General features: G+C 43.2%; 1 protein-coding gene across 17 annotated transcripts in view; it reads left to right on the forward strand.

Annotated features, from left to right (window-relative positions):
• The window catches only part of DNM1 (dynamin 1), a 278,440-nt gene extending 270,647 nt beyond the window's left edge, over positions 1-7,793 (forward strand). For 7 of the 17 annotated variants that reach the window (XR_012236097.1, XM_073600424.1, XM_073600426.1 and 4 more), the window contains one exon: positions 585-3,613. Coding sequence is in view for 8 of the 17 variants with exons in the window: in XM_073600424.1 (XP_073456525.1) it covers positions 585-654 (70 nt within the window). In the remaining 9 variants the exon portion in view is untranslated. Of the gene's footprint in view, positions 1-584; positions 3,614-7,768 lie in introns of those variants that run through there. The other 10 variants (XR_012236096.1, XM_073600427.1, XM_073600414.1 and 7 more) reach the window with 3 other exon arrangements.
• The last annotated feature ends 18,941 nt before the right edge of the window (positions 7,794-26,734 follow it).

Here is a 26,734-nt window from a genome sequence, read left to right on the forward strand (position 1 = left end):
GTCCTATTACCATTATCAAAAGTGAAAGTAAAAGAAAATCCCAAATTTTGCATTAACATCAGAACACTAATAGAAAGGAAATCCTCCAATGGGGACACTACTTCTGGTAACCCACCAGGATTCCTTCACTATGGAGGGATGTCTGCCCACGTTCCTGTTTTGGCTATGGGACAGGAAGTGAAGGGAATCTCCCCAGTGAGACACAGATGGCAAAAAGAAAAAAAAAAAAAGAATTGATGGAGGTTATAACCCTCCTTTGTATCCAAAATCAAAAAAAATGTACCTTTAGTTACACTTTAGGTGTAAACAAAAGACCTCAAATACAGGCCCTGCTGGCTGGCAGTACTAAGCTTGAGAAGCATTATAGGCCTCAGCGGCTATTTTAAATTGTCATAATGGTTTTTTTCCTTCAGAAAGCCATTTTGACTCCGGTATCAATACTGCAATACCTAATCAAGGTAAAATATATGAAACAAAAATGGCTTCAGTTGACAAGGAATTTTGGGCTGACTGTTCCACATCATGAATGATGCTAATCATGCTCTGTGTTTTTTTTGTCTGTTTTTATTTCTACTTTCATCCAGCAGGAAGGCTCCCGCTTCACCTACACGACCCACCATTATCCGACCTGCCGACCCGTCCCTCTTAGAATAATTAATGGAGGCCTGGCTGCCGAATACAGCTTTCTCCCTACCACCCTTCCTCCCAGCCCCCATCACACCTCTTTCCAGGCATGGTGAAAATGTCCCCTCTACTTCACTGTGTTGTAAACACTGGCTCAGTGTCACTATGTATTGTATTGTACAGATGTGTAGTATTGTCCCTTGCCGCTCCATATTGTGATGTTAAAACACCTGAAATGTCTGGTCAAATATATATATAGATTTTATTTTTCTTGCTTTTCCCAAATGCCACTGCCCATTGTTCCACCAGCTTCTGAAATTGATTCACCCCATTCTGTCTCATGTTATTCTGTTGTACACTTTACTTTATGTTTCTTAAAGATTGTCATTGAAAATAGTATAACTAGCAAGCAAAAAGCTGGTAAACAAAGAAAATTGAATTTCATACTCTTGCTTACTGTTCAAAGTGTACTTGTGTGCTATGCAATGGAGGCGGCCATTTTGTAGCCTAGCTCAGCTTTATACTGCAGCGACTAAGCCCTACTGGATTGGTAGGCCTCTGGCTGACTCAGTCTACAGAATCTCTACCTGGACCTGAAAGAGACACATTTAAAAATAAATATGTGATATTAGCAAGGTACATGACTTTCGTATATCTTCATGTAAAAAGATAGTCTGCACTAGCTGATGTACTTTTCATTATACCTCTACCTGTGTGTTATCACACAATGCCTCCTCAGTCCCCATTATCCCATTATCCTGACGTCTGGGAAAAAGTTGGTGAAGCACCAAAATATGTGAACAGTTTGCACTTCCAGGTGCCTGAGTGCTAGTCTAGTGATCAAGAATTGGAGAGCCCAGAATCCCTGAATGCTTTGCTGTGTGTATTTTCATTATCTGCTATGTTGAAGAGCCTAGACTTGCCCACTGCCATGCTTAACTATTAGCTTATAGGCAGAGAGATAGGGCCAGGCTCTCTGTCATGGAAACTGGTGGAAATTTGCAGTCGCCAAGATTCTGTGCTCCAAGAGAAAGCTGAACATGTGAATATGTGAATGTCATGTTTCTGGGCTTTTACCAACATTACCTGGATTATACATTTCTTTAAAACAGACTTTATAATCATATAAAATCCCATCCTGCCCCATTGTTTCCAGTGTGGTAGTCCTGAGGTGGCAATCGGCTGCAAATCACAAATCCCTCTCCTCCTGATAACTAATAATTATTTTAGCAACCTTTCTGGTAACTTGAATGTATTTTGATAGTAAAGTACTAAAAATATGTATACATGTTAAATAAACTACTGTGGGATTCCTTTTAGAAGACAAGCTGTTGCCCATAGTAGCCATTCAGATTCCACCTGTTGTGACACTTGGTTGGTTGGTACAGGCAACAGACTTCTGTTTCTATAAAGGAATCCATACAAGGCCAAGTATAAGCAGACAGTGGTCATTTTAGACCCTCTATGACAGTGGTTCTCAACTCCTGTCCTCAGGACCCACTAACAGGCCAGGTTTGCAAGATAACTGACATACATCACAGGTGATATCATTTTCTGCTCAGTGATTGTAGTATTCTAGTCTGCATCTCCCCAAAGGTAATACTTAAAATCTGAACTGTTAGTGGGTGCTGAGGGCAGGAGTTGAGAACCACTGCTCTATGATATTTGGCCATAGCTGGCCACCAATGCTAACATTTATCCACTTGGAACCAAGATGGAGAAGTTCACACATGGGCCACTTAAGAGAACAAGCCATGGTCGGCTTATGTCAGAATCAGAATTTTCCGCCTTTAGTTATTATAACAGAGCAGTCTTCCATATGCAAGATTTACGTCGCCCCCTCTAACAACGTCTAGTTACTTTGAGTCTGACTTTTCAGCTTGAGAATCTGAGGTCACCTGAAGTTTGACAGTTACTTTGCTGTCACACTTTTTTACAGTTTCTGAGTAATCATAACAGTATCAAATAGCAGAAACCTGTAGTTGTTTACATTCCTCTTAACTACAAAGATTGGATATTTGACACTCACAAAGACATGAAGAAACAGTGCATGAGGTAAGCCATGGTCAGGTGACCTCTGACTTCTTAGGATGAAGAGTCAGACTCAAATGAGAACCTGTCAGTCTTGGAAAAAAAAAAAAAAACTCAATGTAGTTACCAGTAATGAAAGCTTTTATTCTTACCTCTACAATGGCCTCTGTCTTGTACTTACCTACTCCTTTCTAGCCCCTAAGACTTTTTGGCATTCAATTTTTCTGGAGGTGTTGGATGTCCCCCACACACTGTGGTTCCATCCTCCAACCACCACAGGACGCAGCAGTGATGTAGGAGTCCAAGTAAGGGGCCATAGTGCGTTGCAGAAACACAGGCATACCAAACTCTCTGAAGTGTTGAATGCTGAAGAGTTTTACAGAGACCACAGTGCTGGAAAAGAGGCCCATGTAAGAGACACAGGCCACTGGACATGTAAGAATAATAGTTCCATTTCAGAGAAATTGAGGTTTTTTTTTTTTCCCCTGACAGGGACTTTTTAATGTAAATAAACCTAAATAAGGGGATATATTACATAGTGAATAAGCCTGCACAATAATAATTTAGGATTGAATATTCAGCTCCTAGCATAAGCCAAGTAGTGACTAGTTCTCTTTACTATGAGCTGTAAAAGGCATCTTTTCCAATGACGTTATGCATTAGCTGTTGAATATTGTACCTTTTTAAAGCTGAGCTATGTTTGACTGATCTTTTTCCTCCCCTTTCTTTCTTTCCTTGACTGCGATTAGAGCCACTCGAGTTAGCCCATCAAGGTCAGAGAGTCCTAAGCCTCAGTATGATCTGTAAAGCCTTCCTGGGCTCAAACCGTTGCCTGCTTCCTAGCTTGTTGTGTCTTGGAGTGTGACACTTCCCACACTGTCTCTTCTGTTGTACAATAGTTGTGCTACACGCATTTTAAATGTGATTATTGGTATGAATAAAACAATCTCAAATATCATCTTCTGTTATGTTAAGGAACATATGTCTGTGGTAGTGGCATATCCTTATATAAATATATTATAAATAATTCTAAATATATATATATATGAGATCTTAAATATACACCTTGGAGATATGTAAGCCATTGTGCTTCCATGTGATTCTCAGTCTTTAGTAGAACAAAGATTCCGGGGAAGTGATTGGATGTCAGTTGGCAGCTGGTTCTGTATCTCTGCATGAAAAGGAGCTTGGTGTGGGGAAAGATTCTTGGTGCTGGTGTTTAGCTGTGATACTTGTCAGAGCGTTGAATAAAATATGTTTCTGTAAAAAAAAAAAAAAAAACAAGCCTTGGTGTTCTTATTTCATAAAAGAAACCCCAAATCTCAATATATTAGGTTACATCGATCAAAGTTTTTTTTTTTTTTTCTTTTCTTTTTAGATCTGCAATCTGAGCTAAACAAATAATATATAAATACAAGAGCCATGCGTATTCTTACTTGAATCTTGACGTCCTCCCTGCTCTGTGCACTTATCCGGCATATTGTATAATTCCTGCACGCTGCCTCTGTACAGGGGTTTTCTGTTATAAAAAAACGGTCATTGCTCCTCTCCTTCTCTTGTGCAGAGTGACTGGTCTTGTTTCCACCCCTGCTGTAGTTTTTCTGCAGGCATCCTGTAGAGGGTGGGCCTGCTGAGATTCTCCCATAGCTCTGCTACCTGCATAGACTATGTGCAAGTAGTTACATACATACATAGTTAGTCTGGCTAAAAAGATACAAGTCCATCTAGTTCAACCAATAGAAGGAAAAAAAAAAAAAAAAGGAAGAAGAAGAAATATGTACACTCACCAGCCACTTTATTCACACCTTGCTAGTACCGGGTTGGATCTTTTTTTGCCTTCAGAACTGCATTAATTATTCATGGCATAGATTCAACAAGGTGTTGGAAACAGAAGATGGGTACACTGTAGTCATAAAGGAATGGACATGGTCAGCAACAATACTCAGGTAGGCCGTGGCATTTAAACAGTGCTCAGTTGGTACGAAGGGGCCTAAAGTGTGCCAAGAAAATATCCCCCACACCATTACACCACCACCAACCAGAACCGTTGATACAAGACAGAATGGATCCATGCTTTCATTTTGTTTATGCCAAATTCTGACCCTACAATCTGAATGTCGCAGCTGAAACGTAGACTCTTCAGATCAGGCAATGTTTTTCCAGTCCAATTTTGGTGATCCTGTGCGAATTGTAGCCTAATTTTCCTGTTCCTAGCTGACAGGAGTGGCACCCGGTGTAGTCTTCTACTGCTGTAGCACATCTGCCTTAAGGTTCGATGTGTTGTGCGTCCAAAGATGGTATCCTGCATACCTTGGTTGTAACGAGTGGTTATTTGAGTTACTGTTGCCTTTCTATCATCTCGAACCAGTCTGCCCAATCTCCTCTGCCATAAACAAGGCATTTTCGCCCACACAACTGCCACTCACTCTTTTTTGAACCATTCTCTATAAACCCTAGAGATGGTTATGCTTGAAAATCTCAGCAGATCAGCATTCAAAGTCACCTAAATCCCCTTTTTTCCCCCATTCTGATGCTCGGTTTGAACTTCAGCAAGTCATCTTCACCACATCTAGATGCCTAAATGCATTGAGTTGCTGCCGTGTGATTGGCCTATTAGCGATTTGTTACCAAGCAATTGAACAGGTGTACCTAATAAAGTGACCAGTGAGTGTATATACATAAGATCCTATACCCACAGTTGATACAGAGGAAGGCAAAAAAAAAAACCAATAAAGCATGATCCAATTTGCTTCAGCAAGGGAAAAAATCCTTCCTGATCCCCCAAGAGACATTCGGTTATTCCCTGGTAGTGATAATGTCTCTGTTACTTTTACATAATAACTGGGTTTTGCAAAGTCATTTGGTGCACACAGTCATTGTACAGTGCCTTGCAAAAGTATTCACCCCCTTGGCTTTTTACCTATATTGTTACTATACAGCCTTTAGTTCAATGTTTTTTTAATCTGAATTATATGTAAAGGATCAGAACACAATAGTCTAAGTTGGTGAAGTAAAATTAGAAAAATATATACATAAAACTATTTTTCAGAAATAAAAAAAAATGATAATTGGCATGTGCGTATGTATTCACCCCCTTTGTTATGAAGCCCATAAAAAGCTCTGGTGCAACCAATTACCTTCAGAAGTCACATAATTAGTGAAATGATGTCCACCTGTGTACAATCTAAGTGTCACATGATCTGTCATTACATATACACACCTTTTTGAAAGGCCCCAGAGGCTGCAACACCTAAGCAAGAGGCACCACTAACCAAACACTGCCATGAAGACCAAGGAACTCTCCAGACAAGTAAGGGACAATGTTGTTGAGAAGTACAAGTCAGGGTTGGGTTATAAAAAATATCCAAATCTTTGATGATCCCTAGGAGCACCATCAAATCTATCATAACCAAATGGAAAGAAGATGGTACGACAGCAAACCTGCCAAGAGACGGCCGCACATCAAAACTCACGGCCTGGTTGCCCAGGGCATTAATCAGAGAGGCAGCACAGAGACCTAAGGTAACCCTGGAGGAGCTGCAAAGTTCCACAGCAAAGACTGTAGTATCTGTACACAGGACCACAATAAGCCGTACGCTCCATAGAGTTGGGCTGCATGGCAGATTGGCCAGAAGAAAGCCATTGCTTTCAGCAAAAAACAAAATGGCACATTTTGAGTTTGCGAAAAGGCATGTGGGAGACTCCCAAAATGTATGAAGAAAGGTGCTCTGGTCTGATGAGACTAAAATTGAACTTTTTAGCCATCAAAGAAAACGCTATGTCTGGTGCAAACACATCACATCACACATCACCTAAAGAACACCATCCCCACAGTGAAACATGGTGGTGGCAGCATCATGCTGTGGGGATGTTTTTCAGCAGTCGGGACTGGGAAACTGGTCAGAGTTGAGGGAAAGATGGATGGTGCTAAATACCTGTACCACTGTGTGTGTGATTTGAGGCTGGGACGGAGGTTCACCTTCCAGCAGGACAATGACCCCAAACACACTGCTAAAGCAACACTTGAGTGGTTTAAGGGGAAACATGTAAATGTGTTGGAATGGCCTAGTCAAAGCTCAGACCTCAATCCAATAGAAAATCTGTGGTCAGACTTAAAGATTGCGGTTCTCCAGCACAAACCATCCAACTTGAAGGAGCTGGAGCAGTTTTGCAAGGAGAAATGGGCAAAAAACCCAGTGGTAAGATGTGGCAAGCTCATTCATAGAGACTTATCCAAAGCGACTTGGAGCTGTGATAGCCGCAAAAGGTGAGGGGGTGAATAGTTATGCACATTTACTTTTTCTGTTATTCTGTCCTATTTGTTGTTTGCTTCACAATAAAAAAAAAAATCTTCAAAGTTGTTGGCATGTTCTGTAAATTAAATGATGCAAATCCTCAAACAATCCATGTTAATTCCAGGTTGTGAGGCAACAAAACACGAAAAATGCCAAGGGGGGTAAATACTTTTGCAAGGCACTGTATATAGCTAAAATTAAAGATTTTGTTCCTGGAGTTCAGCCTTAGGCTGGGTTCACACTAATGCAAATTGAATGCAGGATTTCTAATTCGCATTACAGGAGACTGTGACCAGCTTTCAATGGAACCGGTTCACACAGCTCCGGGGTGGCCACAGTCCGCATTGAAAAAATGTCCTGTGAGTCTTTGGCTCTGTTTCAGGTTCGAATTCAGGCAGAAATTTGGACATGATTCACACCTGAATTGGTGTACAGGGACGCAGTGGACCCCATGCTGGGACCCATGCCTGCATCAGTGTAAATCCAGCCTTAAAGTTGACCTATCAGTAATTTTACAAGTTTTCAAAAATTCCTGACGGATGACAATGTACAGCAACCATATAAATAGGTTAACCTGTTATAAAAGAGATGCAGAGACTTGTCGTTGTGGACCTCATCTGAAAATGCGAGTTGCCTGGCTGTTATGCTGAACCCCAACATTTATACAGTGTGTCAATGAGGCAGAGAAATGCATGCCGATAAGAAAAGTCAGTGGTCTTTTCTACATCATCTTTTCAATGACTCAAGAGTATTGCCTACTAATGTAAGAAAGCAGGTGGATTCACATAAAATCAACTATCATTTTTCTTGAATTACAGGTTTTCTTGACAGAGAAGTATGGCCAAAGCTTTTTTGGCCCAGATCGTGCGTTCCCAACCCAACATTCCAGAGCATCCGGCCAGAGACAGCAACAGCCAACAATACCTGTAGCAGCTTTTGCCTATTGACATGGGTCACCATGGGCTTCACAGCCCCATACACAACAAACTGCGATGCCCATTTTTGTTCTGCTTTCACCATATCAACTTCATGGACAACATGTTCATGTGCTGCCTAATATATCCCACCAATTTTCAGATGCCATTGTAACGAGATATTCCCTTTACCCGTCAGTGATCATATTGTTATGGCTGATCATGTATAGTCTCTCCTTCACTGGAAAGTTTTCCAGGACGAGGCTTCAAGTAAAATTTAAAGTGTTAATAAATCCCTGCATTCACTATATCTGGTCTCCCACAGTACACAGAACATGGAAATGCAATTATTTTAGTAAATATAAACTGCTAAATACCTTTTCTCATCAGCAGTATAAAGCAGTCTTGTGTCTTCTATCAGTGTCAGCCGAGCACTAGTTAAAGCTTGTAGGAGGAGTTTTGATACTTCACTGAGCTGTCCTATCAGGATACAGGACCCCCGACCCTCTGTCTGGACAGTGCTGATTACATACACTCTCCGAAGAAAAAATCTCTAGTAATACACACCAAACAGAGCATGTGCAGCCTGACTCCAAAGGCTCTGTCTTATCCAGACATGTTCTGAAGTCAGTGCAAGAAGAGGATGATCTGTGCACAATGCAGAGGATTAACCCCTTAGGTTCCACCGTGAGTATAACAAGCATACTTTGGAGCCCTTTCACACCGGGCCGCCCATAGCGTTGGCGGTAAAACGCTGCTATTTTTAGAGGCGTTTTACCGTCGGATTAGCGGCGCATTTCCGCCGCTAGTGGGGCGTTTTTAACCCCCCCCCCGCTAGCGGCCGAGAAAGGGTTAAAACCGCCCGCAATGTGCCGCAATAGCAGCGTTTTGCCAGCGGTATCCCAGCGCTGCCCCATTGATTTCAAAGGGGAGCAGCGGTGGAGGAGCGGTAAACACACCGCTCCAAAGAAGCTGCTGGCAGGACTTTTTTTTCCCGTCCTGCCAGCGCAGCGCTCCGGTGTGAAAGCCCTCGGGCTTTCACACTGGAGACAATGCTGCAGCTGTTTGAGGGCAGATTGCAGGCGCTTTTTTTAACGCTATAGCGCCTGCAAAACGCCCTCGGTGTGAAAGGGGTCTTATTGCATATACAGACTGATTTAACTGTTGTAGGTTTAGTAACACTTTAATGAAAAACTTTTTTTCATTATGGCTAGAGCAAGGGAGGGTTCTAATCCCTGTTGTCTTTTTTTTTTGTCACTTCCTTAGTCAAAAAAGGAAGTGAGAGGAAATACCTCCAAAGTGAGGGAAATCCCTGGTTGTCATTGGGGTCACTGGAACTTACCCCATTGGAAGATTTCCCATCTATTCAAATTCTGGAAACAACTAAAAATGTGGGATTTTCTTTTACTTTCAGTTTCAGTGATTATGATGAACAGGATAGACAGAGAGGTTGAATCTCCCTAATGCCTTCAGGTATACTTTAACCACTTCCGGACCGCTGCATGCCGATATACGTCCTTATTTTGAAGGAGGATATAGTTGTTATGGCAGCAACTAGCTGCCATAACCCCAGTATCATCTTGTTCGGCCGGCAGTCCACTTCAAGATAAAAGTGGTCTCTGCTGCAGATTTGCTGCAAGATCACTTTTATCGGCGGCGGGAGAGGTCCACCCTCCCGCCACGCTCCGGTGCCCTCCACCGCTTACCAGAGCCGTTGGTAGCAGCGGAGGTGATCGGGTGCTTCTGCTGGCTGGACATGGAGACGAGTGAGGGGAAGATGGCCCCCCATCCGTCTCCATGACATTGCAGGGCGGAAGCGACGTCAAAACGTCACTTCCGCCCATAGCTCTTAAAGGGCCATTTTTTTAATGTATAATGTTTTGGGGGTTCCAAGTCATTTTCTAACAAAAAAACAAACAGTTATTAACTTGTACACCATACATCTAAAAAACAGGCTCGGTCCTTAAGTGGTTAACTCCACCCGGCCATTTGAATATTACACTGAATAACGATATGGTATAGACCAGTGATGGCGAACCTTGGCACCCCAGATGTTTTGGAACTACATTTCCCATGATGCTCAGGCACTCTGCAGTGTAGTTGAGCATCATGGGAAATGTAGTTCCAAAACATCTGGGGTGCCAAGGTTCACCATCACTGGTATGTATATACACAGTATGAAACCAGTTGGACCCAGGCACACACATCTACTGTTTGGAGAAGTCTGGCCAGAAGTGATCTTCATGGAAGAATTGCAGTCAAAAAGCAATACCTATGACATTGAAACAAGTGACTCAACTATGCACAAAAACATAAGAAGTGGGGTGAAAAGAAATGGCAGCAGGTACTTGGGACTATTGAGTCAAAACATGAAATATTTGTCTACAGTAGGAGGCAGTTTGTTTTCTAAAGAACTGGAGAGCGGTATAATAATGAGTGTCTGCAGGCAACAGAGAAGTATGGTGGCGGTTCCTTGTAAGTTTGGGGCTGCATTTTTGCAAATGGAGTTGAAGATTTGGTTAGGATCACTGCTGTCCTCAATGCTGAGAAATACAAGCATATACTTATCCATCATGCCAAACCATCAGGGAGGCATGTGATTAGCCCCAAATGTATTCTGTGGCAGGACAATGACCCCAAACATACAGCCAATGTCATCAAAAACTATCTTCAGCAAGATCAGAAAGTACAAAGAGTCCTGGAAGTGACGGTTTGTTCATTTACTTTTCATTTTGTTAATTGACATTAACACTTCTATTTGTGAAAGCATTCCTAATTTACAGCATTTTTTCACACCTGCCTAAAACATTTAGACAGTATTGTCTATACGGTATATATATATATATATATATATATATATATATATATATATACATACACACAATATCCAAATCTGACACATTCCACGCAAAACTTCAAAAAAAATAAATATATAGATATATATATATTTTTTTTTTTTTTTGGAGTTTTGCGTGGAATGTGTCAGATTTGGATTTTGTTTTTTCACTTTTTTGTGTCATACCAATACAAACAAATAAAATAAACATTTTCTGGGTGAAGTGGTGCATTATCTGACAGCTATGCAGGAGTGTCAATATGTTTGGCCATACAGTGCATCCGGAAAGTATTCACAGTGCTTCACTTTTTCCACATTTTGTTATGTTACAGCCTTATTCCAAAATGGATTAAATTCATTTTCCTATCTCACGTCAGCACACAATGGGTTAACGCCTCCTCTGAAACCCGCAGGACCACCTCTTCCTAGCTAACCTCCCCCACTGAAGTGTGCTTTTTTTTTTTTTTTGGTCATGCTCCAGGCCACCTGTTGATTGCAGTTGGTAAGTACTTTGGTTGCAGCAAGTATATCGCACAGCCCCTCCAGGTTCAAAAATACAAGTGAAGGCGCAATGTCTTAGACCCATACACCTCCCAATAGCAACAATATCTGTTGTGAAATACACAGTCTCTGTTAGTCCATGGAAAAATTAATGATATATGAAAATAGTAAAGTCCGAAACACTTAAGGCTGTCATCATATAAAAACAGATATTTTACGGCATTTTCATTCAACTACATAAAGGTGTACAGAATGTAAGCGTACACATGTAAATATATATATAAATCGCGCTGAGGTGTGCTAAAATTATTAAAAAATATATAAAATGATATTACATAAAAAAATAATCCAAAAGGATGTACTAAAGTACTAAAGGAATATACAATATGGAGATGTGTATGTCTATAATATAATAGAACAAAAAAGTTTATATAAGAATCTGGATATACTAGATATTTTGTGGTCCAAAAAAAATTGCCATTATCCAATTATTGTGCCTCCAGAGGGAGTAGGTACTGGCCAATATTATGAATGCAGTAGGAACATAATAATATAGGAATTTATTAAAAAAAAACATATATTTGAGACATATATAGAAAAAAATATAAAAATTGTTAGGGGTATCTCTAGATCATATTACTACCGATACTTACAAATTAAGATCCAGCCTCCCCTATGTAATAAGAACCTGAAGTAAAATAAATAAAAAAATAGGAAGTAAAAAGGATATATTATTATATTATAAATAAAAGGTAAGTGTATAGATACTAATATACAATATATTTATATAATAGTGGAAATTTCGATGCCTTCGTTAATACTACCAGGCAAAAGGGCATCAAGGTTATAAATCCAGAATGTTTCTTCAAACGCTCAGCTGCCGAAAGCTGAGTATCTGTTCAATGACCCACACTTGTAGGCCATTGGTAAAGTGTAGGTGGGCCTCGCCAAATGTCTCCGGACGCTATGTGGATCAGTCCCTTCTTCAATAAGTCTCCTATGCTCACCAAACCTCGTTCTCAAGGCTCGTATGGTGCGGCCCACGTAAATTAGGTTCAGCCTCATCTGGAGTTGGAAGACCCTGAATGATGGAGGTAAACTCACCTGAAACTGGGTGCCCAGGGCCGCGGGCAATGTTGCTTAAACAGCATGATTATTCTACAGGTATTACTAAACTCTGCAATGTCACCATTGGCCTCACCCTTGGGGTTTTTCCTGTCTTGTATAGGCAGTGTGCCGCACTGCTCTCCTGGCTTTGTTTTCAGTTTGAGAGCAGAGATGGATGATGTCACAGAGAGCAGGAAGACAGGGAGGCGCGGAGTAGTGACTAGGGATGGTCCCGATATTCAAATCTAACGCAAGTTCAACTTGAACATCGGTATTCGTTTGTTCGCAAACCAATTGAACAAATGTAGCGTTACTGGCAAATTTGAGCACCGCAGAGCGCCCCATAATGCACTGCGAGATTGCAGTGCATTGACCGCTGCCGTTTGGTAAAAGCATGCACCTGACCTGCATGCTTTGGCCAATCACAGCGCGATCTGCTGTGAGAGCCATGATTGGCCAAAGTAGGGTGCCTTTGGCCAGACATGGCTCAGGCTCAGGCCAAACATGGCTCAGGGGGCTAAGTCCACACCCCACACTATATAAGGCTGCTTACACGGGGGCCATATGTAGTGCGATACGTGAGGAGATTGAGAGAACTGAAGCTAGATTAGTTGATATTAAATTTCATCCCTGCCTGTTTTAACCCCCTAAATGCCAATCCCTGCACATAATGGCACGGTTCACTTTGAACTGTATTAGATGTGCTCTCACCTTATTGTTTGCACATCTAATACCTAAGGGTACTTTCACACTGGGGTGGTGTGGGCGGTAGTGGTATAGCGCTGCTTGTTTTAGTGGCAAGAGAATATGAAAACACTGCGCTCTAATAGCAAAAATAAAATATATGTGAGCCAGGAGCTGCATACATTGTGACAAACAATAACTGGTAACTAGGAAAAAATGCAGCGCTAAGAAATATTGGGAAGTTAGGGTGTAGTGAAACAATTAAGTAAGAGATGCTATACTGAACAGTAAAGCATATGTGCAAAAACCATAAGTGAAATGAAATGAACAAACACAGTATAAAGTGTCCACATATGGTAAATGGATGATTCCAAACTCAAATTAATAAAAGGAACTGGTATGAACCAATAAAAATGATGTGAGACTGGAAATTAAAGTCAATAGTGCACGATGTGGATCTGTGACTATGAGTCAACAACGGGGTACAGAACTTCCGTAGCTGTAAACCAACATCTCGATATGGGGCATCAGAATGAAAACATCAGGAAGTAAGATAAGATGGGTACTCTTACCAGATGACGTGGACTCCACTGTCGTATGACATGGAGTCAATGGTGCATGGAGCCAAACCTAGGCTGGAAAACGATATCCGGAACGGTGGAACCTCTGTCTCACTTCTCGACTTCTCTGGTGGGGTGAAGAAACATCAGGAAGGGCCGCCAATTGGATATCAGCCAATAGACCTCAAGGATGTGTTCCAAGGAGAAGCCGGGGACAGATTTGATCCAGACCCCGTGATGGAAGTAGGGCTACTGGAAGGCAGTTTCTTGCATCGGGATAATATGCAAATAAAAAGCTTCTGCATAGTGCAGGTAAACCAGGGATTCTCCTTGGAATACATCCTTGAGGTCTATTGGCTGATATCCAGTTGGCGGCCCTTCCTGATGTTTCTTCACCCCACCAGAGAAGTCGAGAAGTGAGGCAGAGGTTCCACCGTTCCGGATATCGTTTTCCAGCCTAGGTTTGGCTTCATGCACCATTGACTTTCAGAATGTCCTACAAGCACACCACCCCAGTGTGAAAGCACTCGGGCTTTCACACTGGGGTGGCATGAGAGGCAGTTTACAGGCGCTATTTTTAGTGCTAAAATGCCTGTAAAGCGCCTTCAGTGTGAAAGTACCCTAAAGAGAGTTCTGGAAATAAGGTGGATTACAAAGTGAAATTCTACACTTAAGTGGAGCACCCCTTTCAGAAGATTTGAGGATATATTTTTAAACCCAAAGACTGGTGGATTTAGGCCACATAGACAGATTGAAATTCTGCCGGTTCAACAGAAATTTCAATCTATGTGCAGGCTGGTTGTACAGAATTCGATTTATCAACTGACTTCAGTTCAGCCAGCGTGTCTTTATTTATTCTTTATTTATTCTTTATCTGTATTCTGATGGCTTGGAAACTTTCACCTAGGAGCACACACGGCTCTTACGGAAGCTTGGTAAATCAAGTGCCAGGCTTCCCTAGCATTACACCTGTGGGGCTGTGACCAAGTCTGGGCACAAGCTAGCACAGGCTCCTGGAAACACAGGAGGGTGGCCAGTAAGAGGAGAGCTGGGATATGACATTACTTACTTCATATCCCTGCCACTCCTGAACCTGCTTCACTGCAGCACCAGGCCCACAATGCCCTTAATCTGTCCGGTGCTCCGGCGTGTGCTTTTCTCACTACCCGCAACTGACACAGGAGGAGCCTGCACCCTGGTGAATCTGGTGGTCATGCCAGGGAGACAGCAGGACTTGCGTGTTTAGCCTGCTGCACTCACTGTGACTCCCTGCTACTCTGCTTGCTTGGCTTGCCCAGTGGTATGGTGCTCACTCACCAGAGAAGCTCCAGACTCCACAGGTAGCACTTAGTGTGGCGGCAGTGACAGCACAGTCTTTAGTCTTCATCTTCCTGCAGTCTCATTGGTCTGGGTACTGGGTGTGGGGAAGGGGCAAGCTCTTTTTCGCAGTCTCTCTCTGAGAGACTGCTCCACAATGATTGCCCCCACAGAAAGTGACCGCTTCACCCTGCCGGCAATGCGAAGCGGTCTCTCTCTGTGCAGGCAGGGTGAAGCGGTCTCTCTCTGTGCAGGCAGGGTGAAGCGGTCTCTCTCTGTCTGTGCAGGCAGTGTCAAGCAGTCTATCTCTCTCTGGGGCAATGTGGAGTGGTCTCCCTCCCTCTCTCTCTGTAAGGGGAATGTGGTGTAGGTGGATGGTGAGCTGATTCGGTGGTTCAATGGGCCACATGACTGGACTTGCCCCCCAGGCCTAAGGCTGTCAGCCCTCCCCTGGTTAAGGGGAACCCTATGACAGAAGAAATAAAAATGGCATGGGGCCCCCCCCCCAAAAAAAAATCCATACCGGGCCCTTTGGGTCTGGTATAGATTTTAAGGGGAACTCCACTGACTGTATTCAATCATGGCTCATTGCTCCTTATCCCACCCCACACTTGTAGTGTGATATCGGCGTGGAAAGAGATAGAACAGGGCTCTGTTCAGTGCTATTAGACAGTGTGCTATTCTGATTCCATTGTCAGTGTAGAATATCAGTTTAGAGTGCATCTAGGGATAGTTCATTCATCTTTACATTTGTGTGCATGTAGGGATAGTTCAGTCATTGTGAGTGTAGTGTGACCATTCATATTTACATTAGTGTGAATGTAGGGATAGTTCAGTCAGTGTGAGTGTAGTGACCGTTTAGCGCCGTATATTTCAGTGCGTTACTGCAAGTTTTGTGGCGTGTGTCTGTGTCGTGAATACTCAAATTAAAAGTGCACCACACACCACTCTCAATTGATTAAAGTGCATCCACGTACACATTTACAAATCTTTATTACATTATATTATTAAGCACCCCCTACATCATGTCCGGGAGGACAGAAAGGAGAGGCAGACGCTCCCATGGCACTGTAAGGTGGGCAGCAGCGTATGTGTCCACAGGCAAAGGTGGACGTGGTCAGGCCTCAGGCAGGGCATCATTTCCCCTGTTTAGTGATGTTGCCCTTGCTATCCAGCCACAGCATGCAGAGGAGGTGGTGGACTGGCTTACTAAACTGTCCTCATCCTCTGTCACCCAAGCAGAGACTAGCGCGCAGTCCCTTTCAGCTGCCAGAGTGGCAAAACCTGACTCCTTTGTCAACAGCTATTCCTGCCATAGCCCCAGCATCAGGCATGGAGGAGTCAGCGGAGTTATTTGAACACAGCATCAGCCACTTGCCCCTTGATGATGCACAGCCATTACTCGATTCAGATGTTGGTTCTGGGGTTGAGGAAGGCAGGAACGTGAGCCTATAGAGAGAGGGGAGAACACTGGTACACAAATTGGCATTCCTGTTCCCCTAGCTGCAGCGTATTGCCAAGTTGTCTCCAGTGGTAAGAAGGATGGAGGAGGAGATGATGATGAGGTCACTGACTTGACTCGGGTGCTGGATAGAGCAGAGGAGTAAAGGTGAGGGTGAAGCACAAAAACCAATGAGGCAGACATTACGGAAGAGTAGAGAGCAGCCACCATATTCCATCACATTGTGGAGCTGTTATCTCCCGGCCCACTTCCCACAGCTCAGCTGTCTGGGCCTTTTTTAGTACATATGCAGCCGATCGCACTGTTGCCATTTGCAAACTTTGTCTCAAGGACATCAAGCCTGGCAAAAACACCAACCATTTGGGTACCACATGCTTGACAAGGCATTTTAAACTCCTACCACTCACCCCGTTAGCATGAGCATCTAAAAGCCACACAAAAGGGGCACAAATCTGTCCCTCCTCTTTAAGCCTCACTGATTGTTGGCCAACAGAGCGTCAGACTTTGGTCCGAAGGGCGTGTGCTGGGAACTTGTCTTGCATAAAAACGGTAAACAATTGTCGGCCAACAAACAAGAACGTGGCGAAGTATTACGTGGAATTTCAGCTCCTGAGCACCACCCTTTGGGCACCTTCTGCTAATGTCGTGTTTGGTGAGCATTGATTCTGAGCATGCATGTTTGTACTTTGGACTTTTGTGTGACGGACTTGTGTACACACGATATGAAAATCTGACAACAGACCGTTGTCCACCAAAAATTTACTAGCCTGACATCCAACAGTTGTTGATGGAAAGTTGGACAACAATTGTCTCAAGGAGCGTACTAACGATCTGATTTTAGGCAGTCTGTCATCACACAATTCCCTACCAAAAATCCGATAATGTGTACGAGGCTATACTCACCTCAGTCTGTCCCTGCAATACCTCATGACCTCTCAGCAGCCTCCACTGACAGGGATGATGGTATAGCGCAGGGTGTCCCAGGTCCTTGCAGCACATCTGCCAGCAGCACACCACCAGCTGTAGACTATAGCTGGCAAATGTTTCTGCCTTATCTGCTGCAGCGGAAAAAAAAATTCAGTCCCTGTCAAACAGGTGCGGAAAAAATTGTTCTTTGGGTTTTAATTGTGCCCATGAAACCTACACCAAAAACATTCTTCCAGATGAAATTAACACCCACAACACTAGGCCCAGAAGTCCGGCAGAGTTTCCACATTCCAACAACACTTAATCGGCGACATCGGCTTTAGGGGCTTCATAGCTGCTGGTACTCCAGGACTGATTCATTTTGATAAAAGTCAGATGGTCCACAAAGTCTGTGGACAGACGCGTTCTATGATCAGTAACAAAACCTCCAGCAGCACTCATGTCCATTCTGAAAGCACACTGGATGCAGGGCAGCGCAGCAGCTCAATAGCATACTGGGAAAATTCTGGCCAGTGGTCCATTCTCATGACCCAGTAAGCCAGTGGATCCTCGACTGGAAAGCGCTCTGTTTTCGCCCCTAGATAATCGTCCACCATGTGATGCAGACGTTGCCGATGGGATTTGGAAGCTGACAGCCCTAGGGAGGGAGGACTAAAAAAAACTCAGTAATGTATCACATAGGCAGCCGCCTTCTCCACTGCTCCTCTCTTGACCAACAGAAGCCTCAAAACAAAATTTTCCAGGACACTGTAACCTACAAGAGTCAGGAAAACAGTTAAACTCCTCTTTAAGGTGTCCTCAAGAGATTTCATCTTCTGCACTCTGTGGGGATGGGATGAGTTCAGAGACTTTCCTCTTATTAAAGTGGTCAAGGAGGGTTGCCAACCAATAGTGATCCTTTCCCTTTACACCACATATTCTTGGGTCCTTTCGCAGGCTTTGAAACATGAGAGGCATGAGAAGCAGATCCTCCCAGCCACGTATTACTCCCAAGGGTTCTGGGGATGGAAAACCATCTCTTACTGTTTGACGTATGTCTTCCTCTGCTTTAAAGCCTCCAAAACTGCCAGAATCCTCCTCCTTCTCCTCCTCTTGTGTGTTCTGTGGCATAGGAACAACGGTGTCTGCATAAAGTGGGCCTTGAGAGGAAAGAAAGTCCTCCTCTTCGTCCTGCTGCTCTGCCTCTGCCCTGTCCTTAATGCCACGCAGAGTGTGCTCCAGCAGGAACACAACAGGGATTGTGTCACTGATGCATGCATGGTCATGGCTCACCATCCTTGTGGCCGCCTCAAATGGTGACAGTACAGTGCATGCATCCTTTATGAGCAGCCATTGTCGTGGGGAAAAAAAGCTGAGCCGGGCTGAACCTGTCCTTGTGCCATACTCACACAGGTACTCATTGACGGCCCTCTGTGGCATGTGCAGCTGCTGCAGCATTGCCAAAGTTGAGTTCCACCTGGTGGGCATGCCATAAATCAGGAACTTTACGGGCAGGTGGAATTCACACTGAATTTAAGCCAACCGAGCGCTGGCTGTGTATGATCGCCTAAAATGGCTACAGACTCTTCTGACCTGCCTTAGTAGATCTCCAACCCTGGGTACCTATTTAGGAAACTCTGCACCACCAAATTGAGGACATGTGCCAGGCATGGCACATGGGTCAACTTTCCCTGTCTAAGCGCGGACAGGAGGTTTGTGCCATTATCACACACCACCATTCCTGGTTCCAGCTGGTGTGGCGTGAACTACCTCTGGGCCTGTCCCTGCAGAGCTGCAAGAATCTCTGCTCTGGTGTGGTTCCTGTCTCCTAGACACACCAGCTGAAGCACTGCATGGCACCTTTTAGCCTGACTCATTGATTAGCCCTTTGACTGCTTAGGGGGTACTTGAAGTTCATAGGACAATTCAATTCCCATAGACTTCAATGGGGTTCGTTATTCGGTTCCGAATTTTCTCAATGTTCGAAAGTTCTGGTGCAAACTGAACAGAGGGCCGTTTGGGCCATCCCTAATCATGATCAGAGTTATCTATATGTATCTGTTATGCATAACTAGATGTACAATATATGTACTGATTTGTATGTACCCTCAAGATAACGCTGTTATTATCTTATAGGTGTTTATTACATTGAGCAGTATATTATAAATAATCCACATTGAAAAACCGATCAGTAAGTCACATCTACCATATTCTTTTTCCCGTAGAAGAACCATATTGATGGACGACTATCAGGGTATAGACCAACCCTCGCCATTTCAATCACTGTAGGCCACCTCTTACTCATGAAAAGAAATATAGGTACCGCGCTGACATATCAACATAGTGTATAAACAAATAAATAAATACATCTTAACTTAAATTATAAAAAATACATAAAAATTCTGAAGTCCATAAATAGATCCCACACGTGAATAACGACATCAATGAGTATAGGAAAGGTTCTTCTCCACCCGCATGCAGACACACTATGCACTCACCAGACTTAATGGACCCCTAGTAGGGCTCATTCACACTTGCTTCAGCTTCAACAGACATCAAGTTTACACTTGCTTCTAAACAAGGCTTCGGACAGGCTTTGTTAAAGCTCTCTGAACGCTAGTCAAAGCTCCTGTCACTATATAAAATGATTAGCTTACAATCCTGTTTACACCTTGCTTTGCTTTGGCTTAGCTTCAAAAATTATACCCTATGTAGCTTTAGTGGTGCTTCAAAGCCTCCATAGAAGTCTATGGCAAAGCTCGCTGGAAGCCCCACCGAAGCCCCGCAAAGCCTCACCAAAGCACCAGGCAAAAGAAAGGTGTAAACAGGACTGTAAGCTAACCATTTCATTTAGTGATAGGAGCTTTGACTGGCATTCAGAGAGAAAATAGGAAAAAGAAGCACTACCAATGCCACATCTGAAAATATATAGACAAAGGGGAGGATACTATTGAAGTAGCCAAAAACCGGACTTTATAGGCATGTAAACAATGGAGAAGTGACAAAAAATATATTCATAACACTTATTGAAAAAAGTACATTATATAAACGCAATGTTCAAAAAAAGATAAACATGAAAGCTGATATAGTTAGTACAGTGAGCCCTTGTGTGTCTACGCATTTTGCCGTGAGGCTTCTTCAGGACACGATCAAGGTTCAAAGGCGTAACAAAAGAAAAACAGAGAACAAGTCTCACTGTCTGAAATGATACATTCCAATTAGAAACAAAAACGTTACATAAATGCATTACAGCATATTACATTAAAAAGCATGTGCTAAACCATCCAAAAAAAGAATCCAAGAGAACAGTAAGATGGCAATGAAAGAGTACCTTTAATTTGGTAGGCCTCGTGTGCAAAATCCCCACGGTGGAAAATATGGAGTGTTTAACGTAAACTATGAAAAAGTAAAGAAATACAGAAAGCTCTAACACAAGAAGTATAATACAGTGAATAGTTTATATATTATTAAACACTAATTAAGTCAAGATACCTACTATATTACATCCTTCAAAACATATCTAAAAGCAGGGGCCCGTGTGTGTCTTGTATCCAAAGATGGAGAGACCATCGGGACATTAATATTGAGGTATCCAGCATCACATAAAAGCAGTAAGCCTTCGTAGGGTTGAGCACTGCTAGCGGCATGTAATACAGCCTTTACTGGTATGCAATACCTATAGGCATAAAGACAACAGAAAGGGAAAGGTGTATTTTATAGCCATAAGTAATAGCCAAGGATAGTGCCCGTAAACGTAGCAAATAAAGATTTACGTGGAAATAGCGATATATAGAGATATATATATATATATATATATATATATATATATATATATATATATATATATAGTAAAGTTGTCCTGTCCTTTAGCAGAAAAACACACCCAAAGTATAATGCTTCCACCTTCATGTTTGATGGTGGGGATGAGGGGTCATAAGCAGCATTCCTCCTCCTCCAAACACAGCAAGTTAAGTTGATGCCAAGGAGCTCGATTTGGTCTCATCTAAACACAACACTTTCACCCAGTTCTCCTCTTAATCATTCAGATGTTCATTAGCAAACTTCAGATGGGCCTGTACATGTTCTTGAGCAGGGGGACCTTGCGGGCACTGCAGGATTTCAGTCCTTTACGGCATAGTGTGATACCAGTTGTTTTCTTGACTATAGTCCCAACAGCCTTGAGATCATTGGCAAGATTCTCCTGTGTAGTTCTGGGCTGATTCTTGTGTTCTCATTATCATTGAAACTCCACGAGCTGAGATCTTGCATGGAGCCCCAGACCGAGGGAGATTGACAGTTATTTTGCGTTTCTTCCATTTGCTAATAATCGCACCAACTGTGCTCACTATCTCACTAAGCTACTTGGCGGTGGTCTTGTAGCCCATTCCAGCTTTGTGTAGGTCTACACTCTTGTCCCTGACAACTGTGGACAGCTCTTTGGCCTTGGCTATAGTGGAGAGATTGGAATCTGATTGATTGTTTCTGTGGATAGGTGTCCTTTATACAGGTAACAAGCTGAGATTAGGAGCACTCCCTTTAAGAGAATGCTCCTAATCTCAGCTTGTTAACTGTATAGAAGACACCTGGGAGCCAGAAATCTTGCCGATTAATAGGGTATCAAATACTTATTTCACTCATTAAAATACAAATCAATTTATAACTTTTTTGAAATGCGTTTTTCTGGATATTTTTGTTGTTGTTTTGTCTCTCACTGTTAAAATAAACCTACCATTAAAATTATAGACTGACATTTCTTTGTCAGTGGCCAAAGTACAAAATCAGCAGGGGAGCAAATACTTTTTTTCCCTCACTGTATAAACTGTACAACTCAGTTGAACAACAAAATTAAATACTGTAGGTGGAAGTAAAAATAAAAAAATTATGGTTGCATAAGTGTGCACACTCTTAAACTAATACTTTGTTGAAGCACCTTTTGATTTTGTTACAGTCTTTTTGGGTATGAGTCTATAAGCATGGAACATCTTGACTTGGCAATATTTGCCCACTCTTCTTTGCAAAAACACTCCAAATCTGTCAGATTGCGAGGGCACAGCCCTCTTCAGATCACCTCACAGATTTTTAATCAGATTCAGGTCTGGGCTCTGGCTAGGCCATTCCAAAACATTATTATTCTTCTGGTGAAGCTACTCCTTTGTTGATTTGGATGTATGCTTTGGGTCATTGTCATGTTGAAAGATGAAGGTTTTGTGCCAATATTGACTGGTATTTGGGACTGTTCATAATACCCTCTACCTTGACTAAAACAGCCCCAAAGCATGATGCTGCCACCACCATGCAATAACAGATAAAAATACTAAGGAGTTACACCTTCAATAATCAGGTTTAGGACAAACCGTTCCAATTTGACCTAAACCTGGAAAGAGCGGTCTCTAACAAGAGACAGTGACCCTCTCCAGAAAAAAAGCAACATATAATTAAGGAGGAATGGAGATCCTTAAGGAATTCATCAAAAAGGAGTATACTAGTGATTTAAAAAAATGGAAAAAGACTTTAATATAGTATAAACATCTTAATAAAACCACAATACCTTCACTATTTCATTATTTAAAAAGTGACAACGTTGTCAACACATACAGCAGCTGCAACGGTCATGCCTCCATTCCCACACAAATTTATACAAATTCAAATCCCCAGCAGGGGAATATTGCTGAACTGTGAGGTGATGTTTGGACTGTCCCCTGTCCACAGTAGCGGTATGGCCAGGCTATCAGTGTAAGAAACTGGACCCGGAAATCCAAAACGTAATCACAGAATCAACTTAGAGTGTGTGAACTGAGAGAGATCCTGTTCTCATAAAGAGCTTGTGTGTGTTGCTGGGTTAGATGCTCAGCCAGGTAGCAGTAAAGTTCCATACAAGCAACGTTATCCTCTATAAGCAAAAGGCAACAGCCAAGTAAATGGAGAGCAGGGCCAACAGGCAGTGGACTACCGCGGGTATGGTTATTGTGTAATGAGGAAGGTAAAGAGGTTCCGGATAGAGACAGGTGCAGTTAAAAGGTAGGCTATCTCCAATGCTGTAAATCTTACCCATCCTCAGCAGCACCAAAAAGAACCACAGAACAGCTCTGGGATCAGCTTCCACAGCACTTCAATCACCGTGCCACACTCCTCCTGTCATTATGGCATAGGTCCTCACTCAATGGCAGCGGCACAGCTGGATCCTGTCTGTGTCAAAGCATCACAGACCCAGTCGTGATGACTTCAATCTGATGCGTTTCACTTGTCAGGCGAGTTTCTTCAGAGCGAGGTGGGATGTTGGGAACAAGTGTCTTAAGCGCTCCACACACCTGTGGGTTTAATTGCTTTTAACCACAACCAAGCACAGACAGTCATCCTCAGATGACTTTCATCACAGCATAGACAAATAGGGAAACAATTTTTTCACCATAAAGCGGAGTTCCACCCAAAAGTGGAAGTTCTGCTCATCCGATTCCTCCACCCCTCTGGTGCTTTGACAGGTATCCTGTCCCACTTCTGGGAGACCAGGCCGCGGCGATCTACATCAGCAGCTCAGTCCCCCTCCTCCTCTTCTGCCGGCCAGTGAAAGAGCACTGCGCAATAGGAGCCCGGCCGCAAAGCCGAAAGGCTACACTACCGGGTTCCCTTAGTAGCAATGGCCACAACAGTACCCAACCAGCCGATCCGAAGATCGCCTGCGGTGCCCACATCGCTGGACTCCAGGACAGGCAAGTGTCCTAATGTTAAAAGTCAGCAGCTACAGTATGTGTAGCTGCTGACTTTTCATTTGTAAAGGGACGGGCAGACCTCCTCTTTATGTGCAGCATAGGGAAGCAAATCTTGTTTGGGTAAGGTAAAAGAGACTGATACAAAATAACCAAACTAAATCAACAGTAAACTGACATTGTTGCAAACAACTAAATAAATGTATCCAGGTCAAACAGGAGAATTGTCCTTTGAGCAAAGATCATAGAAACTAAGACAGACAGCAGGGAATGCCCATCTTTTCAATGTCCTGACAGTTAGTTACTTCAGGAAACTGGAAGGTAAATCACTTTTTATTGTTCCAATAATGCTGATAAATTACACTCAGTGTTTAACCCTTTAGGATGCAAAGTATCTAAAGGATAAATACACATTTTTTTCTTTTTGGATTCAAATTCTGTCAAAGTCCCCTTGTCTAGTGGGCAAATTCAGACAATAGATACCTTTAACTTTTAACCCTCTAGGATCCCCCCATGCTGTTGAATGAAATCCAGTGCAAGTGGACATTCATCATCCTTTTCATTGATGCTTTGAATATGTTCACTTATCTGGATCTTAAGCTGTCTTTTAGTTTTGCCCAAGCTGAGCTTCGAGTTCGAACATCAGCTGTTCGCCAGTTCGCCGAACAGCGAACAATTTGGGGTGTTCGCGGCAAATTCAAAAGCCGCGGAACACCCTTTAAAAGTCAATGGGAGAACTCAAAAGTGCTCATTTTAAAGGCTTATATGCAAGTTATTGTCATAAAAAGTATTTGGGGACCTGGGTCCTGCCCCAGGAAACATGTATCAATGCAAAAAGAATTTTTAAAAACTGACTTTTTTGGGAGCAGTGATTTTAATAATGCTTAAAGTGAAACAATAAAAGTGTAATATTCCTTTAAATTTCATACCTGGGGGTGTCTATAGTATGCCTGTAAAGGGGCGTGTGTTTTCCGTGTTTAGAACAGTCTGACAGCAAAATTACATTTCAAAGGAAAAAAAGTCATTTAAAACTACTCGCAGATATAATGAATTGTCGGTCTGACAATACACATGAAGGTTCATTGATAAAAACAGCATGGGATTTCCCCACAGGGAAACCCCGAACCAAAATTTAAAAAAAAATGGCGTGGGGGTCCCCCTAGATTCCATACCAGGCTCTTCAGGTTTGGTATGGATATTAAGGGAAACCCCGCGCCAAAATTTAAAACAAAATGGCGTGGTGGTCCCCCTCAAAATCCGTACCAGAACCTTCAGGTCTGGTATGGATTTTAAGGGGAACCCCGCGCCCAAATAAAAAAAAATGGCGTGGAGTCCCCTCAAAAATCCATACCAGACCCTTATCCGAGCACGCAACCTGGCAGGCCGCAGGAAAAGAGGGGGGGACGAGAGAGTGCCCCCCCTTGAATCGTACCAGGCCACATGCCCTCAAGATTGGGAGGGTGCTTTGAGGTAGCACCCCAAAGCACCTTGTCCCCATGTTGATGGGGAGAAGGGCCTCATCCCCACAACCCTTGGCCGGTGGTTGTGGGGGTCTGCGGGTGGGGGGCTTATCGGAATCTGGAAGCCCCCTTTAACAAGGGGACCCCCAGATCCCGCCCCCCACCCGTGTGAATTGGTAATGGGGTACAAATGTACCCCTACCATTTCACAAAAAAAGTGTCAAAAAGTTTAAAAAACACAAGAGATGTTGACAAGTCCTTTATTAATTTCTTCTTCTTTTGGCTTCTTCTTCCATCTGGTGTTCTTTCGGTGTTCTTCTTCATCATCTTCTTCCTCCGCTCTTCTCGTCCCGCATCTTCCTCCAGGCTTCTTCTCCACTTTGTCTGCACGATCCGCCTCAGTGGGAGTCTTCAGACTCTTGGCTTTTTCTGACACTTCTTATATAACGGTGGGTGGGGCCACCTGGTGACCCTGCCCTTCTCTGACGCACAGGGAATTCACAGGACTTCCCTGTGGCTTTCCCTGTGTTGTCAGAGGGGGTGGGGTCAGAAGAAGAACACCAGAAGAAAGAAGATGGAAGAAGAAGTCGAAAGAAGAAGAAATTAATAAAGGACTTGTCAAAAACCGTCTCTTGTGTTTTTTAAACTTTTTGACACTTTTTTTGTGAAATGGTAGGGACACATTTGTACCCCATTACCAATTCACACGGGGGGGGGCGGGATCTGGGGGTCCCCTTGTTAAAAGGGACTTCCAGATTCCAGTAAGCCCCCCGCCCGCAGACCCCCACAACCACCGGCCAAGGGTTGTGGGGAGGAGGCGCTTCTCCCCATCAACATGGGGACAAGGTGCTTTGGGGGCTACCTCAAAGCACCCTCCCAATCTTGAGGGCATGTGGCCTGGTACGGTTCAGGGGGGGGCTCTCTCGTCCTCCCTCTTTTCCTGCACCCTGCCAGGTTGTGTGCTCGGATAAGGGTCTGGTATGGATTTTTGAGGGGACCCCACGCCATTTTAAAAAAAAATTTTGGCACGGGGTTCCCCTTAAAATTCAAGTCTGGTATGCATTTTGAGGGGGACCCCCACGCCATATTTTTTACATTTTGGCGCGGGGTTCCCCTTAATATCCATACCAGACCTGAAGGGCCTGGTATGGAATTTAGGGGGACCCCCACGCCATTATTTAAAAAAATTTGGCACGGGGTTCCCCTTAATATCCCTACCAGACCTGAAGGGCCTGGTATGGAATTTAGAGGGACCCCCATGCATTTTTTTTTTTAATTTTGGGTTGGGGTTACCCTGTGGGGAAATCCCATGCAGTTTTTATCAATGAAATTT

Source organism: Aquarana catesbeiana, linkage group LG09, assembly GCF_042186555.1.
Source record: "Aquarana catesbeiana isolate 2022-GZ linkage group LG09, ASM4218655v1, whole genome shotgun sequence".
NCBI classification, from domain to species: Eukaryota; Metazoa; Chordata; class Amphibia; order Anura; family Ranidae; genus Aquarana; species Aquarana catesbeiana.